The sequence below is a fragment of the Rhinoderma darwinii genome, chromosome 3, assembly GCF_050947455.1.
Source record: "Rhinoderma darwinii isolate aRhiDar2 chromosome 3, aRhiDar2.hap1, whole genome shotgun sequence".
Classification (NCBI taxonomy): domain Eukaryota; kingdom Metazoa; phylum Chordata; class Amphibia; order Anura; family Rhinodermatidae; genus Rhinoderma; species Rhinoderma darwinii.
Window position 1 is genome coordinate 199,548,569 of NC_134689.1, and position 21,287 is coordinate 199,569,855.

The window sequence follows — 21,287 nt, forward strand, 5'->3', positions numbered from 1 at the left end:
ATTTTGCATTTTTTATGTATACCTTATCCCACCAGTCAGATATTTTCCCGGACTCCGTCGAAAATAGCTACTATGTTTTCATATCTAATCCATCACTAATGACTGAAATGCCTATTTTTTCATACATAAGTACTACCACCTAAGCAGCACCAAGGTGAAATCTCTAAAATCGGAGTGTATTTTCATCCCAGGCAACTCACGGAATGTGAAGAAATATCGCCAGCGTTGGTCAAATAGATTGCTGGTGGAGATTCATGTGATTAGTTCCTACTGAAAAGCTGCGTACAGAAACATCAGTGTCTCCGTGGTGTAAGAAGTCAGGATGTTGCTTCTCCAGCCATCTGAATGCAGCCCAAATATATCGATATTCATAGAAATGGTGATTTTGAGCCAAGTAATGTCCTTCTGAAAAGGCTGAACATGTCTAAAGCACAGGAAGTCTTGTCATGGGAGCTTCGGAGTAGAGCCGCTTCATGATTCCACATCACTGATAACATGACCTGAGTAGTAAGGCCCCATGCACGTGACCGTATATTTCATCTGTAATTACGGACCCATTCATTTCTATGGGTTACAGACCCCTTTCCGTATTTTTACGGATGGGTGTCCGTTACGTAGAAATGATATGAAAAATATAGAACATGTCCTATTCTGGTCCGTAATTACGGCACAGGCTCACTATAGAAGTCTATGGGTGGTTCTGTAATTACAGACGGCGACGGATGTACACCTGTAGCCGTTTGTATTTACGGAAGCGTTGCTAGATGATTTGTGGGTTTCTTTTTGCGGATCCGTATCTACGGATGCACTACGGACCCGATTTGCGAATACCTTTCCATATATGCGGATAAGTTGCGGATGAGTACGGATTCGTATTTACGGACAGTATTTACGCATGGATGAAAATACGGTCGTGTGCATGGGGCCTAAGCTGTGTCGGATGTGTCTTATGATGGATTCAAACGGTGATCGACTGACTCCTTTGACTTATGACGTCCATAGGGGATCCATAAATGTTTCTGTTTTGACAGCAAGCATAGTGACGGTGCCCCTGACGAAGGCTCACAATGGCAGTGTGAATAGAGCCTTTAGACATCCTCTAATGTTTTTAAAGTAATGACAATAATATGCAAACATTTAAAGTCTGACACTAGCCAGTGTAACGTTCTCCTTATTGGGTTTTAAAGTGTCAGGCCAGTTATACTCTCCCCACCCAAACTGAAATTGAACGTGGAGAGAAGCTCCTGCACGCTGGGTGGCTGTTACTGTGGCAACCGTACGACGCTCCTCGAGTATCATTTACGGGTCCAGTAATTGGAATCGAACCCATGCACGATATCCTCCGGGCGTCTTTAGTGCTGTAATCTTATCGACTCCAGAGCACATGGGATCTCTCTTAGGGGGTCACATGACTGTGGCACAGATCCATAATATGGCAGCCGTAGAATTCTAGAAGTCCATACTGTACCATTGGGTGCCTCTGATTTCTCACAGATAGCGCTAGTATGCAATAACAAAATTTGAGGCAAGCTCCATCACATGCCGTGTTGTGGAGGTATTCTCTCCTAACTTTTGGAATATGGTTCCTCATGGAAGGGCGGTTATGTTTGTACTACAGGCTTGTAGAGGCAAGTGAGCGCAATGTCGCTAGAAACAAATTCCCTGGAAACAAAACAATGACACCTTGTGTCCTGATGACCCATGTCACCTGGAAGGCTGACACGTGTATAGCTGGAACTAGAATAATAATAAAGGAGCACTGGGTTTTATGCCATTCCAAGGGTTATCAGGACTTTATTATAGCTTTTTCCTTGACTGTAACGAAAAACCCATCCGTTTGTAATACAGGGCTGTGTTATTGGTAACGGCAAGATTGTAAGCCTTTTTGTATAACAGATGGACAGTAAATGACTTGTATTGTCATCTGACATCTCCTCTTGGAGCACAGGTGGAAGTCCCGTAATTAGCTCATCTGGAAGCAAGGACTAAGTATTGGTTTTCAGCTTGTTTATTCACCTTTGTGCTGCCATGTTATCAACTGTTGGTGTATATTGTAACCATTTATTTGGAAATACTGGGCAGATTATTAACCCCATCTTCTGCTGCTGCTGACAAGGTTAATATGAACAAAGACTGATTTGGTTTATCATATTTGGCGCATTTGTTCGGGTGATTTATCCAGATGTCTTCGGAAACAGAAAAACAATTATGGGATTGGCAGATAGTCTTGTTGCTCGGTGTTTGGCATGGGTGACATTAGGGCTTCTTGCCCACAGGAACTTAAATCTGAACTGCCAGAATCAATATATAGGAGCGGTTTCTTTATGCTGTGGGTTTATTGTGGAGTGTGACGTTTTTATCTCAAATCTCAGGGTGATAAAAAAAACAAACAAACTATTATGTTTCATATTTAGCAATGCTTTACACCGTTGTGGGAGCTTCACTGTTGTGTACTGCATTTCCCACCCATTTCCTAGGAGTCCGATAAATGGCAAATGCACTTCTTATGGGCTCGCCGTAAGGCTGAATGCACACGTTGCGTAACTTGATGCGGAAAATCTGCATCAAAACCGCAGTTATACGCACATAATTACGCAGCTGAAATCACACCGAATGGTGCGTTTTTCGGTACGGTTTTTCCGTTTTGATGCGTTTTTCGTCACGTTTTCATTCTACAGATTTTGGTGCGATTTTTTTTATTTTTTTTTCCTCTGCACTAGGCAGAATTGGCAAAAAAAAAACGCAAGATAAATTGACATGCTGCGGATTCTAAAAAACGCACCAAAGGTCAGTTTCAGTCCCGAAAAATACTTCAGCGTGTACATGAGATTTCCTGTAATCTCATTGACTATGCTGGTACTGTATTACGCTGCGGATTTGCCGCACGCAAATCCGCGCTGCAAAACCGCACATAATACGCAATGTGTGCATTGACCCTAACTGCTAGATTTAACGCTGCTTCCCTTTGTAGACCATCTAGAGCTTTACCTTGAATAATGTGAACAACAGCATAATTAAACCATTAAAAGAAAATACGAGTACCCTGGGCTATATGTAACCTGTCAGAATATAAGTTGTGTTCTCTCAACGTTGCTTTTAACTGGCCAAGGATGTGGTTCTTTACTGAACTTTAAAATGTAGTTTATTTGATTTCAGGCCCTGTTCACACTGAGTTTTTGGTTCTGATTTTGATGCGGAAACCACGTTTATTTCTATGGGAGACAGAGGCGTTTGGCCACTCAAGAGAAAAATAAGTGGCATGTTCTTTCTTACCGCAGCTTCCACCTCTGACCTCCAATTGAATAAATGGCAGGCATAAAAAAAACGCAGCGCTGTTTTTCTGCCCGTGGTCCTTTCGTTAGCGTCATTGGCTCCAAGTGAAAACCGTGGGGAAAAAAAGCACAGGCAGTACAAAATCGGCCTCCATATTCTTGGAGGAATTCTGAGGCAGATTTTTTCTGCCTGCGAAAAAACTCGGCCCTGTTCACACTGAGTTTTTTTTACGAGTTTTTTGGCGCGGAAACCGATCCGCAAAAACCGCCTGAAAATGGCTCCCATTGATTTCAATGGGAGGCGGATGAGTTTTTTTTTTTTTACCGCGAGCGTAAAAACCGCGCCGCGGTAAAAAGAAGCGACGCGACCTATCTTGAGGCGGTTTCCGCCTCCAAAACCCCATTTCAAACAGTCAGAAACGGGGGAAAAAATGCCTCGACGAGTGTTTTGACGAGTTTTTGTCAAACCAATGTGCAAAATCGTCTGGAGCAGTTTTTGCAGGAGGAATTTTCCTCCTGCAAAAAACTGTGTGTGAACATAGCCTTACATTGGAAATAATGCCGTTTACTTATATACCTCTTGTTTTGTTTTTCTTGGACTGTTTCAGCAATATCAGACATCATCTTTTGTGTAACATGACAGTAAGCTCGTGAAGAAGACTGCTAGTGCTACCATGGCAATCCCTGAGCAAACGAAATATTTACATTAGTGCAGCTGTTATAAGGATCTGGAAAAAGAGAACATTCACCTCGTTTTATTTTTCTGAGAGCCCTTATATTTAAAAAGAGATCAGATATTACATGTGCGTTCCATATCCTTTTGCAGTCCTGTGCTGGATTATCAGACTTTTTGGATCGTTGGCATGCTCCCACTTACAGATTGAAGCCCTTCGCTGCTGTGTGACCTTCCTAGCCCAGTTACAGTAAGTGGCCAGATTAACCCCTTAACTTTTTTCCTGCCAAGGATGTATCTCAAACATCCTGCCAGGGAAGCACTTCAGTAGGCAAAGACATATCGGTTACGTCCTCGCTAATAAAGGCTCCAGCTAAGGCTAGATCGTGGCTAGAGCCACAATCTCTTGTTTTAAAGCGAAGACCGTAAGGATTTTTACTGTGCGCAAATACGGATCCGAAAATATGGATGCACATCCGTACCCGTCCGCAATTGTGGAAGCACCCATAAACTTCTATGGGCGAGTCCCTGATGCAATTGCGGACAAGATTAGGATATGTTGTATATTTTGCGGATCATTTCTACGGCCCAGACACACATCCGTAAATATACGGAAGGGTGTTCACGGCCTATAGAAATGAATGTGCCTGCAGTTTCATTCGTAATTACCTGATCCGTAATCACTTCTACTTCCTCCTGGATTAACTTCTGGTTTTGGTAATAAAAAAAACTGCATCAAAATCTGCAACAAATACGCAATGTGTGAATCCAGCCTCTTTTTAATACTTCTATTTAAATGATTAATCAGAAGCTATGGTTCCATAACTAAAATAATTCATTCTTAAGTTGCTTAAAACTACTATTATAATACTATAACTAGGGATGTCACGATACCAGAATTTGGACTTCGATACCGATACTTTGTGTAGTATTGCGATACTCGATACCAAAACGATACTTTGCCAACAATAATAAAAATAAAAAAAGTTCTTCCATTTTCTAATGTGAGGCGCGTGGTGTGATGAATTTTGATACTCCATGTGCCTCACATTAATACTAAATAACACCATCATGTTTCTCAGTCATAATGGACAACATTGGGTTAATGTGTGAGGAACATGATGGGATTAATTACTATTAATGTGAGGCACATGGAGGTTCAAAATTCATAATACCTCGTGCCCCACATTAATAAGTTATTTTATAATAGCGTAAACATGAATGACGCTATAAATGTGTTAGTACGGACGCGACGATACCGAATGTGTATATTTTATGTATTGAGACTGTTTTTTGTTTTTTTTTTACTTTTTCTTAACTTTAATGTACTGGCATATATCTATACGGATAGTACACAGGCAGTTGTTAGGACATACCTAAGTATGTCCTAACAGGAAATATGTTCAGACAGCCCTGGGGTCCTTCAATGGACCCTGGGCTGTCTGCCCATATATGGTATGTCCCTTGATCGCTTCACAGGGATTCCCCGTGACGCGATCCAAAGGGCATCCCACTTTCATTTACCCCCTTCTCATTTACCCCTTGAATGCTGCAGTCAGCTTTGATCGCAGCATTCAGGGTAATAGCAGCGGAAATAAGAGATTTCCCCGTTAGAGCGGGGCTGCGGCTGTGTAATACAGCCATTGACCCGCTCCTGACAATAAGTGTGCGCGGTCAGCATGTGGTGATGCGGGCGGCGCAGGCACTGAAGACAGAACATGAGGATGTTTTGTAGTGCGCCCTCCATGTTCTGTCTTCACTGACAAAAATCATTAGTGCAGCGCCGGCCGCATCACATCACACTCACCGCGCGCACTTGTCAGGACTCAGGAGTGAGGCAATGGCTGCATCACACAGCCGCAGCCCCGCTCTAACTACATGCATGTATTCCTATACTTAGATGTGCGGCCGCACAGCTTAGTATCAAAATACATGAAATAACGGTATCGAACTGTTTCAGGGTGCACGGTATCGAAGTTTCGATGCATCATGCATCCCTAACTATAACATAGAAAACATTAAAGCAGTTCCCACACCATGTACTTTTTAATATTAGTAATATAAGAAAAAAACTAAAGAATAATATGTATGACAGGTGAAGTGAATAACATTGATTTTCTCTTAACAATGGGATTTATTAGTCAGCTATTGAAAAGTCCATTCTTGAAATTGATGTGTTGGAAGCAGGAAAAATAGTCAAGCGCAAAGGCCTGGTGTGATGAATCAGAAGTTATTTTACATAATGTGGGAGAGGGCACCAGGATGCACTATGAGAAGAGGGCCACCTAGCTAAGGCAGTGTGGATAGGAAGAAATTGAGACAGCACTCCAAAATATTCAAAAATAAGGATCCTTTATTCCACGTGTGCAACGTTTCAGCTCAGTGCGAGCCTTTCTCAAGCATCATTGAAATTGTCCTGTGCTGCTGATCTCCTTCTTTCTAGCTAAGGCAGTGTGATGCTCTGGACAATGTTCTGCTGGGAAATCTTGGGTCCCGACATTTATGTGGATGTTACTTTGACACGTACCGCCTACCTAAACATTGTTACAGACCAAGTAAACCACTTCTTGGCAAAGGTATTCCCTAATAGCATGGCCTCTTTCAGCAGGAGTTTGCACCCTGCCACACATTGTTTAGCAATGCTTTGAGGAACATGACCGAGTTCAAGGTGTTGACTTTGCCTCCAAATTCACCAGATCTCAATCCGATGGAGCATCTGTGGGATGTGCTGGAGAAACAAGTCTGATTTATGAAGGCCCCACCTCACAACTTACAGGACTTAAAGGATCTGATGCTTCCGTCGTAATGCCCGATACCGCACAACACCTTCAGAGGTCTTGTGCAGCTAAAACAGCTCCGACCTGTCAAAGCATGGAATCCACAAGGGGGACCTACACTATTTTAGACAGGTGGTTTTAACCCCTTCCCTCCGTAGCCATTTTTTGGATTTTTACTTTTGTTTTTTCCCCCATCAACATTGCCATATGAGGGCTTGTTTCTTGCGGGACGAGTTATAGATTTTCACTGCACTTCATTTTTTTGTACCACATAATGTAGTGGGAAACAAGAAAAAATATATATGGGGTGGAATAGGAAAAAAACAGCGATTCATCAATCTTTTGGGTGGTTTTGGTAAAAACGGCATGTTCACTTTATTCTGCGGGTCAATACGATTACAGCGATACCAAATTTATATAGTTTTCTTTGTTTTACTACTTTTACAAGGAAAAAACTGATTGTTAAAAATACAATTTTGCGTTTTGTCACCCATATTCTGAGAGCCATAACTTTTTTATTTTTCTGTCGATTTAGTGGTAGGAGGGCTTATTTTTTGCAGGGCGAGCTGTAGTTTATATTGGTACCATTTTGGGGTACATGAGACTTTTTTATCACTTTTTTAATTTTTTACGGCGTTCACCGTGCGGACTAAATAAGGATAGATTTCAATAGTTCAGACTTTTACGGACGCGTCTAACAGTTATGTTAGCTTTTTATTTTTTTACATTGTGCTTGAGGGAAAATGGGAAAAGGTTTTTTTTTTTTTTTAACTTTTGAACTTTTTAAAAAAATATATGTATTTATTAAAAAAACGTTATTTTATGTTTTGTTTTTTTACTTTTTTTTTTTTTTTCTTGTCCCCCTAGGGGACTTTAACCAGCGATCGTTAGATCGCTTGCATGATATACTGCAATACTAATGTATTGCAGTATATTGTGATTCTGACAGTCTCGTTTGAAGCCCTGCCGGATGCAGGGCTTCATAGGAGTACAAAGATGGCGGACATGGGGGCCTTCATCAGGCCCCCATGCTGCCATGCCAACCTACGACACCCCCCTATCTCGCCGCATAGGGGGTGATGGAGCGTTACAGGGGGTTGTCCCCCTGTTTAGTCATTTAAATGCCGCAGTCGCTACTGACCGCAGCATTTAACGGTTTAAACCAGTGGGATCGCTAAAGCGGGATACCGCTCGTTACCCAGAAGTGTTGGCTGTAACACACAGCCGACACACTCACTCTATGAAGCGGGCTCAGCCCGTGAGCCCGCTCCATACTCCCCCACCCGGCGTACGTTGTGTATATATACGGTGGATGTCGGGAAAGGGTTTTAATGTCTGATTCATGTGTATGTGTTTGAGTATGTCTTTGTATGTGTGTATCTAAATAAAATATTACATTTGCACCTTTCTATTCTGGAGTCTATGAGTGCATTAACTATGGGACTTTTTTTTTATAGCATTTCCAGTGATTTGCAGTAAGAGTCTGTAAACACATGTTGAACAATGACAAGTTTCCAGTGACCTCTGGTCAGACATGAATGTAGTACCTCTGACTGGACATGGATCTGTACTCTTTCAGCCCACTAAATCAGCTGTGAACGGGAGTCAATCTGCTGTGAATGTCATTCTTTTGCTTGACTGACTATTTTTTTCCTTGTCATTATCTTTTCGTTTTAGATAAGCAGAAAACAACTAGAAAGCTATTTTTTGGCTGCAGTGATTACTTTTGCGTCGGCGCTTCAATAAGGGAGTTAATTATCTCCTAGGCAGTGTCCATGTCTGTGGAATGTTTGGCGGTTCTAAAATTGAGTCATTGCTTCACTTTAGAGACTATATCCAAAAATAAGCCTGATCAGAGTAGGAACTATGCATTGTGACATTTAAATAGCGGAATAAAGGAAAGGTAGAGCTGTGGAGGGAACTCCTGTGAACTAAACCGACCCGCATGCAAAGCAGATTACAGACCACTCACGGAGTTAAGTAGAATATGATTTGCCATTTCATATCCAGTCCTGCCGCATGTCTTACAAAGGAGCCCTTATGCACACACTATTGACTTTGCCATAGAGATCAATGGACTCTATTTCAGCTGCCAGTGAGCAAGAATTAAAATACCTCGTCTTTGTGGTTAGAACCTTTTGAAGGTAAACTATAGATTTATACACTTGGAGCCTTGCTACACTTAAAAAATGTCAAGAGGCTAAAACCCTTCTCCTTTTAATAGCCTAGAATTCTGTGACCCCCACCTATTGTGAGAACATGGGTCCCCTGATTCACTGTTTCTATAACTTCAATGGAGAGCGTCGTGAACATGGGTGGCCACCTCTCCTCCTTTCAGTCGTCTTTTCTATGCGGATAAGACCATCACATACTGTATCAGACATTGATAGGAAATCCTGTGATGTTGCATTAGAGAGGCGCTGGTAAATAGAAAAGCTATTTTATGGTTGATTGAGTACATGTGAATATGAGTAGTGTCACTAATGTAGTCCTAAAAAGGCATTAATACTGTAATAAACGGTTTACAAAAGACAATACTTGAGTTTTGGTTTATGATTAAATTAATTTATTTTCTGTCTAACATAAGCACTGTTTTTTGGGGTTTTTTAGAACAAGAAGATTGGACAACAATCAAAGGAAAATTTATGGCAATTAATGCAGCCAGCATGAGTTGTGCCTGTCCACGTAGTCCGAAAGGCCTGTCACCAGCAGCTCACTTGGCCGATGGAACAGCTGATCTTATTTTAGTTCGTAAATGCTCCAGATTAAATTTTCTTCGGCACCTTATCAGACATACGACCAGCAATAGTGATCAGGTATTGCTTAAGAAAAAGAAAGTTTGCACCCTCACACTATGGGCTAGGCAAATGAGACAAGAGGATGGGAAAACACAAGATGAACGTGTGGCTCGCAGATAATGTGTTGCCATAATAATTCTTTTGTTGTCAGCATGCAGAATAGAGAAAGTCATGTATCAGATGGCTTACTAACATTGTAGCTTTGGAGCGAGAGATGATCCCAAGATCCATACAAGCCATGTAGTGATAATACATAAACTTCAAAATCTCAAGTATTAAGACATTACACAGAAGGACTAAAAGCCACAATTCTTATGATCACAATAATACGGGTATCGGCTGGCACTCTCCTCCGATGGGTGATTGTAAACAAATACACGTTCAGTACATGAACATGTAAGACGCGTGTATTTGTTTACAATCACCCGGAGGAGAGTGCCGGCCGATATCCGTATTATTGTGATGATCTGTCACAATTTAACATGTTTTATATTCACCTCATTTTAAATGGATTTGATTATCCGAATTGCTTGATTGTATCACCGAGACCCTATATTTGTGTTGTACACACGTATTCATTGCTTGAAAATGCCTTCAATGACCATGTGAAACGTTGTCTACACACTGGGTGAATAAACGCCATTTTTGTACATTACTCCGGAGTGCTGCCTTTCTTCCTTGCAATTTTTTTCCCTTGGACTGTATACGGGCTCATTAGAGAACTGATTTTACAGAAATTACATCATCTACTTGTTTATGGAGCCCATTAATATTTCATAAAGGGAACAGTACTAAAATGTGTTTGATTTTCCCGTCTCCTTAGGCCAGGAGCCAAGCACAGGAGTGGACACAAAAGAAAGGAGATTCATCAGTCTTTTCTTTAGAATTTCCCTTCCTTTTGCATCCTTTTCTGGGTTTGGCTCAAAAACTTTGTGTGTGATCCTGGCCTTGAATATGTTTTAAGTTCAATGACTAGTTCAAATATTTCCTCGTAGTCGGAAACACTATCATACCCTTTACTTCCGCTATATAAAAGAACGTCGTTGTCCAAAGCGCACATATTTGTATGCTGATAGTTCAAAATGTACTGTTTCTGCCCTGTGCATGTGTGTGGATAAAAGTTCAATTTTGCCATCATACTGTATTTGTGGCCAGATAGGACAAAATCCATGTAAACTTGCTGGAAGTGTGGTTGCACTAGAAATATCTTGCTACACAATCGAACGAGTGTTTGAGGTATTATTGCAAATTAAAGGGAAGCTGTCCATAGACTTTAGGGCAATAAACCACCAGCATGTTGCTATACTTCTAGAGTTTAGCGTCCTTAAAATACCCCTTGCGAAACAGCCTATTTAGCATTTTGTCTAAAAAGAAGTTATAATAAAGTGTGCGCCGTATGTAAATTACCGGAGAAGAGTGAAGAGGGACAATTCATTTATTACATAACGTTAATGTTTTTGTAGATCGAACTGAAACAAATGCCATAGTCCTAGTAATTGTGTCTTGTGTTGTCTGTAGTTAATGCCTTATAACTAAAAAAAAAAAATGCTAACAATAACTTTTTTATTTTTGTAGTTTGATTTTCCATTTGTTGATGTTTATCGGATAAAGAGTTTTCAGTTTACTCCAAAACATTTTGAAGAAGAAGATTCAGAAAGCACTGACTTGGAGATCATTGGCAAAAAGAACTTTGCTCAGATTTGCACAGACCACCCCTCATGTGGGTGCAACCAACTAAACAGTGTGTGGAATTGTGATGGGGAAACTCTGGACCAAACGGCTATTGAAATGAGGTATAATTCAAAGATCACTATTGTCTGCAGAAATTTTCACCCACATCTGGCTGTATTCTGATCTAAAATTATATTTCCTATTATTTAAGAAAGAAAGAGGGTTTTTGGATTGAATGTCTTTACGTTTTGCTGTGATCACAGAGCTGAGCACGACTGCATAACCACATTGCAGTGGCGGTCAGTTTGCTCCATATGCACCAGTGCATTAAAAAAATACTTTAACCAGCAACATTTCATCTGGAGTCCTAACTTTTCTTTCTCTTGATTATGAAATTAATTGGGAGATTTTGCTTTGGATGGTTCGTTACCTGGACAACGGATAGAATTTTGATAGCGTAGCTTGGTAACCACTACAGTTTTTCTGTGATACATTACATGTGGTTAATGGATAGTTGCTGAAAAGGATCTTCATAGGATTTCAGTTACATCACACGGCCAATGTTCCATTGTCGTAGGAGTTCCTGTTAATTCCTCCTTATGCTATTCCATCACAGATTATTTTATTTCTCGAAGAATGGTTCCCCTTTTGAAGATTGGTTTCAAGTTGATATACTGTAACTGTGTTCAGTAATTTTGCAAATACTTCCCATTACTTATCTTATGCTCATTTTATATTCTATTCTCCTTTTACATCCAAAGCAGCATTGAAGATTGTAGGTCAAAATGGAAGCAATCACTTAGAGAGAAAAATACACAATGGCGCGCAGACATAGGGCATTATCCAATGTTTGCAATTGTCAAGAATAATAGACTATTGAATAGTGCTCACCTGGTGATGTCATGCTAGGAGCACGGCATCCCTGTAGACATATTCAAGGGAATGTAGAGGTCCAGGAAACTGCAAGCCGCGGGTTTGTCTGGATGCAAAACTTTGTCTGGTTACAGTGCAGGAAAAAAGTTGTATAGGTATATTCCTAGGAAGCTATACCTAAAAAGAAACCTTGGTGCGGCACTGTTCCCAATCGTGAAAATCCTTTGAGTGGTACCCAGTAATGAATATCCAAAAGTAACGTTGAGGTTGTGCAAATAAAAGGTTTTAATTGTGATCATCAAAGCAACGCGTTTTGGAACCGTACCGGCTCCTTCATCGGGCAGTATTACAGAGATTCTGTGACACTGTCTGATGAAGGAGCCAGTACAGATTTTCACGTGTAGAGAACAGCGCCACACCAAAATATCTTTTTAGGTATAGCTACCTAGGAATATACCTATACAACTTTTTCCCCAAAATAAAAGCAATAACATACTGTTTAGGCTCCATTCACTTCTGCGTCAGGATCTCATTCTGACGTTACGTAGTTGACTACGCTATTCATTCCATCAAAATGACGGAACCCCTGCACAACTGGGACAAATGGAAACTAATGGCACCAGATCCGTCACCATTGAAATCAATGGTGATGCAAACAGAAACCTATGGTACCCGTTTGTGACAGTCAGGGTCCCTTTCTGACGGGAAGCTCCGACGGAACGTAAGAACAGGACCCTGAGGCAGATGTGCACGAAGCCTTAAAGGGGTTGTCCAAGATACCATCATATGCACTGGCTCTGCCGCTTTGTTGATCTTGAATTATTTTCCGGGTATACGACACGTTACTTGTGACGTGGTGTATATCGGCTTGTTCTGTTGTAACGCGCCTGCGCGGCCCCTGCTGTTATCTCGAGAACAACAGGGACCGCGAGAACAGCAGTGACAGCGCATACGCATTACGGGCTGTGAAGCAGAACAAGCCGATATACACCACGTGACAAGTGACGTGTCGTATACCTGGCAAAGAATTCAAGATCAACAAAGCGGCAGAGCCAGTGCAGAGAGTGACGTCGCCAGTCAAGTTCCCCACGACAGGATCTGGAAACGGGGCCACTTTGGAAAATGTAAGTATATTACACATATATTTACAGTTATAAATTACATGCATTAAAGGTTTTTTTTTAAATCTGATGGTATCTCGGACAACCCCTTTAAGTAGCTATTGAAATGGAATACTCCAAACAAAACGGTCATAAATCGCATTGGATGGCAGCAAGTTGAACTACAGAAACCACATTAGCGTATGGCCATTTATTATCCTGTTATAATGAAGAATATAATACACATCAAATTTCTTACAATTGTTTTTTTGTTTTTTTTTAATTTTTCCCAGGATTCACTGTCAATTGATTAAATTATTTGTACGCGGCATTGAGGAATCGCAAAATGAAGATAAAAACCCAAGCAGGGTTTAGCTGGACTTTCGATGTAGTTCCCGATGAATATATGGTGTTTTGTTTATTTATTTTACATTTAGATGTAATCCACGCTGAAAGAAATATTGCTTAACATAATTTAAAGAAAAAAATATCTATGATGTATTTTAATTTTAAAGTTGTAAGTTATAGTGATTCATTCTTATTGAGTGGCATAGCTACAATACTCATTGTGTAGCCTTAATATTTGCTCCTAGTAGGCTTTGAAGTGTTTTCTAAATTGCTTCTATTCTTCTACATTTTGGCAGATTACATATGTTTATGTACTCAAATAAAATATGAGCATAGGCAGTTTTGATCACCGCTATATAGAAAATGTAAATCCGATCATCGTAGTCATGATTTACTATGAGCTACTTAAGTTAGAATTTGTTGTGGTGCAATGTTTTCATAATGATTAATCATTAAAGCGACAAAATTTTAAATGTGATGGGGTATATGAAGTAACATTACCTGGTGCCCTCCGGCTGCACCCCTATGCCATGGATCTGCCATTTTAAGAGTTCCCACTGTATTGTCTCAAAATAGCCACAGCGCTTCTCAGACTGAGTCGAAGATGCCCCACCTGTTCACCAATTTGACGGAGCTGCTCATGTGAGCAGCTCTGACCAATCCGAGAACGGTGGGAGTGTCTCAGACTCGTAGTAGCACTGCGGCCATTTGAGGACATCACAGAGAGGACGTTAAAAACAGCGGATTCACGGCAGAGGGGCACAACTGGAGGGCACCAGGTAAAATAACTCCATATATCCCATCATTTTTAAAATGTTGTCTTGGGACCGGAGGGTCGCTTTAAAAGATTTTGAAACATTGTTAAAAATATTGCATTGTCGCCTTTAGGGCTATATCCAGCAAATTTGTAATCCTATTGTTGGCTCTGAGGACCTTTTTATAGTAGTTTGTAAGCAGATTTGTATGCTTTCACAGGTTGTGTAGTAGTAGCTAGCCTTGTTGAATGTGTGTCTAAACTTTTTATTTTTACTTTTGTTTGATCTACACTAAGGATGTAGAACTCTTATAGGATATGGAGAGGCTGTCCATGTCAATTTTGTTAAGACTAGGCAGTTTGTGTATGATTTTCTTTTTTAAGAACAACAAATTGTTGTATATCAGTCCGAGCTCACCAGCAAACTGAAGTGCTTTCATGAACTAATTTTCACCTAAAAATAATTAGTTTATACTCTCATTAGTGGAATTGTAAAACTTGCTTACCAGTCCTTTTGAATGAAGTGGTCTAAAGTGATAGTCTGATTACTGACGCCCATTCTACGTGTGTTTTTTTTGGGGGGGATGGGTTGTTTTGTTTTTACTGTGTTCAGTAGAAATATGGAAATCATGTGTAGATAATATGTCAAATGGTTTAGCTTTCTTATCTAAGTAGAGCATTATTAATCCACGGTGTGTGTTTTCATTGGAGACATTTTTTACTCTAAAAATATTGCAGTTCAACTTTTTACGGAAATCGATGTAGCGGTATACAGACTCAATAGAAAGTCTATGAGCCCGTACTCCGCTACATCAGCTTTCTGGAAATAGTCGAACATAAAACTTCATTGAGCAGCTGAAACGTTGCACCGTCCTTTTTGCACATCTGGGAGAATAAACCCTTTGAAATCTTCTATTTTGATGTATAGAATAGAGGCAGCAGAAGCGCCGCTGCCTCTATTGTTCCTGGTGGTCCTGTGACTGGTCACATAATGGCTGGGATGCCGTTCGTGGCAGGCTTCTGCTCGGTCTAACTAGACCCGGCACAGCCCTAACAGTGACAATAGTCCCTATAAGTGGACTGATTTTCCTTTCAACTGGGGCTGCTGTGCAGTCCCTGTTACAGGGGAAAAATATAGCTACAAAAAAAAGTTGTCAGAATGTCTCTTCCTTCGATATCTGCTTTTCCCTTTCAGTTCATGTTTAACCAAAGTTCTACTTTCATACAAAATGAGCAAGTCATAAAATGGATTTTGATCAATCACGTGTATTATCTTATTAACCCCTTTTTATTTTTAAAATCTATTTGGTCATTTCTTTAAATTAACTAGTGATGTATTCCCCAAAGTGGGGTTGATTTAATAAATCCCTCGATTGCCTCAATTATTATGAACCAAACCACACCTTGTGCATTATTACCCCTGTGTCTAGGTCTGATGTTTTCAAGATACTGCATTCAAGAACTTCAAAAATGTTACCGTTATACTGACTATACTCCTGCATCAAACAATTGTTAAATGAAAATTCACGACTGGCACAAAAAGTGTTGCATAAAAGTAAAGTTTAAAGTTAGGTAGAACTGGTCTTTCTTCCTCCCTTGGGCACTGTAAAACATTAGATTTCATTCTAGTTTTCTTTCCACCCGATGTGAGATCATTACAGATACCTTTCAAGGTCTAAGGCCCCATGCACACGACCGTAGAATTCATCCGTGATTACGGACCCATTCACTTCTATTCACCACGGACACCTTCCCGTATATTTATGGGACGGTCTCCGTGCCGTAGAAAGGCTCTACAAAAGATAGGACATGGTCGTGTGCAGGGGGCCTTACAGAGGATCTGTCACTAGTTTAGTAATGGTCAATCTTCTATTTAATCTAATAGGCGCTGTCACGCTAATAATGCTAGTGAAAATTGTTTATTTTAAAAGTTGAGCTTTTTTTTTGCATTATGCAAATGAGGCTATACTAGCCAAAGGCTCGGTAACGCTTCCCTTTCTCTGTGGGCGTTATCTTTATCCTATAATACAAAATGAAAATATTTGCCTTAGTAGGTGGCAGGTAAATTTTATGACAAAACACAATTGGCCTATAAGCTAACAAACCCTATTTTCCACACTCCTAACAGAAGGTATTGAATTGTTCTTTTCACAGTTATTCTATTCACATCTTGCTTTGAATGTAGAACAATTCAATACCTTCTGTTAGTATTGTGGAAAATAGGGTTAGTTGCCTATAGGCAAATTGTGTTTTGTTGTCTGTATGATTCTGTCCAATCACCGTCATACATCTTCTCCCCTTCCCTGCACAGCGTGATCTCGGCATCAATCGCGAGATCACGCTGTTTTTATATTTCTGGCCACAGGTCCTTGACCACTCTCAGCGCTCATACAGGAAGTCAGTCCTATTTACTCCCATGGTAGAGTTTTCTAGGCATGCTGTGTGATTTGTATAGCGGTGTGTAGGTAAAGGGTAGGGGGCGGACTGTTTCAATCACCTGTTGTCAATGGTGAATCCTGCGTTATCCAAAAGATTTTCATTGTAATCTTGCCTGTGATGATAATGAGATGACTGCTGAAAAGTGATCTCTACAGAACAGGAAGTGTCAGTCTATTGTGCTTCTCGGTGGCCAGAGTGAAAACTGCACAATTTTAGAATTATTTGTTAATGTATTGATATAGAGAATTGAAGAAAAAAAAAAAAATTCTTAGATATGTTTAACATAAAAACTTTATTTGAATAATAGGTCACTTTTTGATGACACGTTCCCTTAAAGTCTTCCATAACAGATTGCATTGAAGCTAGTGGGTTTACAGATATATTATTAGGTCATCCACCTATAAAGATTTAATGATAATTAAACTCCTTTACTCTGGTCCCATCTGATCAATATTTCCAAAATGTAAAACCTCTTTTCTCGACCAAGTAAAATTTTTGATGGCGTTCCCAAATAAAGGTTATATTTGAGCGTAGTGCTGGAGACTATCAATGATATTTTGTTTTTCACACTATATTGATCATAGTGTACTTTCGTCAGCAATGATTTCCCTGTCATGCAGAATACATTTGAGAGGTATTATTTTAGAGAGTGACAGCATAGTATTTTGTACTATTATGTGATTTGCGCAGTATGAGTTACAGTTAATAGTAATGTATTGCTGATAAGCATTTAATGAAACACTCATTGAACTAGCTGGCATATCCTATCCCCCAACCCTCCTAATGTTATCAGAGGATATTTGGCTATAAACCATTATTGTTGACTATAAAACATGAACTATGAAGCCATAAACTGCTAGCTAAGGTTGTCTTTATACTTGATCTGTATTGTCTATCTCCAAAGTACATACAAATGCTGTAATGTAAGAATGTATTTGGTGATTTATAAGAGCATGTTCCTTTTAATTTCAGTTTTACTGTGCAACTCGGCAATGCAAAAAAAAACTTTCCTGCTATTTTGAAATCCTTAAATAAATATTTTAGTTAGCAAAACAAAATAACGTCTCTTACTTTTATTTGTGAATTGTCATTTTTAAATACAAAATATCTGCCTTAAAATAATATTGATACATGAAAGATGAGTTTGCATGTTATTTATTGTTAACCCCTTAAGGACGCAGCCTAGTTTGGGCCTTAAGGCTCAGAGCCCATTTTTCAAATCTGACATATTTCACTTTATGTGGTAATAACGTCGGAATGCTTAAACCTACCCAAGCGATTGTGAGATTGTTTTCTCGTGACACATTGGGCTTCATGTTCGTGGTAAAATTTGGTCGATATATTCAGTGTTTATTGGTGAAAAATTGCAAAATGTAGAGAAAATTTAGAAAAAATAGCATTTTTCAGAATTTAAATGCATCTGCTTGTAAAACAGACGGTTATACCACCCACAATAGTCACTAGTTCACATTTCCCATGTGTCTACTTTAGATTGGCATCGTTTTTTGAACATTCTTTTATTTTTCTTGGACGTTACAAGGCTTAGAACATGAACAGCAATTTCTCATATTTTTAAGAAAATTTCAAAAGCCTTTTTTTTAAGGTACCTCTTGAGTTCTGAAGTGGCTTTGTGGGGCCTATGTATTAGAAACCCTGATAAAACACCCCATTTTAAAAACTAGACCCCTCAAAGTATTCAAAACAGCAATTATAAAGTTTTTTAACCCTTCAGGCATTTCACAAGAATTAAAGCAAAGTGGAGGTGAAATTTGCAAATTTCATTTTTCTTGCTGAATTTCAATTTTATTCATTTTTTTTTTCTGTAACAGAGAAGGTTTTACCAGAGAAACACTACTAAATATGTATTGTCCAGATTCTGCAGTTTTTAGAAATGTCCCACATGTGGCTCTACTTCGCTCATGGACTAAAACACAAGCCCTAGAAGCAAAGAAGCACCTAGTGCATTTTGAGGCCTCTTTTTTATTAGAATATATTTTAGGCAGCATGCCAGGTTTGAAGAGGTGTTGAGGTGCCAAAACAGTAGGAATCCCCCAATAGTGACCCCATTTTGGAAACTACACCCCTCAAGGAATTCATTTAGGGTTGTTGTTACCATTTTGACCGCACAGTTTTTTCACAGCACGTATTTGAATTGGGCTCTGAAATGAAAAAAATTTCATTTTTTCCAATAAAATGTCATTTGTGATCAAAATTTCTTATTTTCACAGGGAACAAAATACCCCATTTTGTTGCCCAATTTGTCCTTAGTGTGGCAATACACCATTTGTGGTGATAAACTGCCGTTTGGGCCCATGGGAGGGCTCAGAAGGAAAGGAGCGCTATATGTTTGTTGGAGTCCAGATTTTGCTGGATTGGTTTTCGGGTGCCATGTCGCATTTGCAGAGCCTCAGAGGTATCAAAGCAATGGAAACCCACCAAAAGTGACCCCATTTTGGAAACTACACCCCTCAAGGAATTCATTTATGGGTAATGTGACCATTTAGACTCCATAGTTTCTTCACAGAACTTATTTGAATTGGGCTGGGAATTAAAAAAATATATATTTTTTCCAATAATATGTCATTTTAGCTCAAAAATTCTTATTTTCACAAGAAATAAAATACTCCATTTTGTTGCCCAATTTGTCCTGAGTGCGGCAATACCCCATTTGTGGTGATAAACTGCCGTTTGGGCCCATGGGAGGGCTCAGAAGGAAAGGAGCGCTATGTGTTCTTTGGAGTACAGATTTTGCTGGTTTGGTTTTCGGGTGCCATGTCGCATTTGCAGAGCCCCAGAGGTATCAAAGCAATAGAAACCAACCACAAATGACCCCATTTTGGAAACTACACCCCTCAAGGAATTCATTTATGGGTGTTGTGACCATTTTGACCCCATAGTTTTTTCACAGAACTTATTTGAATTGGGCTGGGAATGAAAACAAAATTATTTTTTTCAAATAATATGTAGTTTTGGCTGAAAATTTCTTATTTTCACAAGAAACAAAATACCCCATTCTGTTGCGCAATTTGTTCTGAGTGCCGCAATACCCCATTTGTTGTGATAAACTGCCGTTTGGGCCCATGGGAGGGCTCAGAAGGAAAGGACCACCATTTGGCCTACTGGGGATTTTCTAGTGCGAAGTCATGTATGCAGAAGCCCCTGAGGTACCAGTACAGTTGAAACCCGCAAGAAGTGACCCCGTTTTAAAAACTACACCCTTAAGGCATTCATCTAGAGGTGTAGTGAGCATTTTGAGCGGAGACATACAACCCATAAACTGTAATGTGGGTTCTCCCGGGTATGGCAATACCCTACATGTGGCTGTTATCAGCTGCCTGGACACACAGCAGGGCCCAGAGGGGAAAGACGAGGGGGGATAAACTGTGTGGAGTGCATCAGGGTAAGTAAAATTGGGGTAAATTATAAACCAAGGGATGTATGATAAATTTTAAAACACTTTCATACAGAGCTCTGGTTATTCGGGACACGTGTCACATTGATATATTGTGTCATCCATTATCGCCCTCTTATAGCAGACTTTGCACCTCTTTTGACTTTTTCCCTTCTTGCCAGTTTGGGGAACTTCTCCTGGAAAGTGTTGCCGCCTTGGTACGATGCGTGTGGCCCCGCTTCCAGAAGTACTGGGTGCCCCCCCTTCTTGGTCCCTAAAGATTAGGTTCTTGATAATCACCTCTTGAAATTCCAGGAAAGTTCCCGTCTGGCCTGCACATCGACGTAGCACGTACGCATTGTACAATGCCATCTGTATGATGTGCACGGCCAGCTTCTTATACCACACTGCATGGCGCTGTAGGGCTTCAGGGCTTGATCTTACAAGTCCATCCCTCCCATGTACCTATTGTAGTCCAGGATGCAGTCTGCTTTGGGGGTGGCCTTTCCTTCATATATCCTAAACCTGTAGGTATACCCTGATACACTCTCGCACAGCTTATACATCTTCACGCCATACCTTGCCCTCTTACCCGGCAGGTACTCGCGGAATTGAACCTTCCCTTTAAAATGTACCAGGGACTCATCAATAGAAATACACGTCTCGGGGGTGTATGCTTGGGAAAACCGGGCACTGGAACGGTCTAATAGGGGTCTCCGTTTATCCAAACGGTCAAAACTGGGGTCATCTCGGGGTGGGCACGGCTCATTATCAGTATAATGTAAGAAATGAAGTATTGCCTCATTTATTTATTTTTTTAGGTTCCAGTTCATGTCTGAAGTTGCTTTGAGGGGCCCATATATTAGAAACCCCTATCAGATACCCCATTTTAGAAACTAGACCCCTCCAAGTATTCACAACAGCATTTAGAAAGTTTATGAACCCTTTAGGTGTTTCACAAAAATTTCGAGCAAAGTAGAGGTGAAATTTACATTTTTTTTTTGTCAGAAAATCCTCTTTATACCATTTTTTTTATAACACAAAAGGATTTATCAGTGAAACGCAACTTAATACTTATTGCCCAGATTCTGCAATTTTGAGAAATATCCCACATGTGGCCCTAGTGCGGTAATGGACTGAAGCACCGGCCTCCGAAGCAAAGGAGGACCTAGCGGATTTTGAAGCCTCTTT

The 21,287-nt window shown here is 40.1% G+C and overlaps 1 protein-coding gene across 2 annotated transcripts in view; it reads left to right on the forward strand.

The window, feature by feature from the left end:
• Positions 1-17,753, forward strand: part of CERK (ceramide kinase) — a 97,812-nt gene extending 80,059 nt beyond the window's left edge. For both annotated transcript variants that reach the window (XM_075857225.1, XM_075857226.1), the window contains 3 exons: positions 9,333-9,538; positions 11,096-11,313; positions 13,458-17,753. In XM_075857225.1, coding sequence (XP_075713340.1) covers positions 9,333-9,538; positions 11,096-11,313; positions 13,458-13,539 — 506 coding nt within the window. In that variant the 3' untranslated portion in view covers positions 13,540-17,753. The remainder of the gene's footprint in view (positions 1-9,332; positions 9,539-11,095; positions 11,314-13,457) is intronic.
• Positions 17,754-21,287: the final 3,534 nt, after the last annotated feature.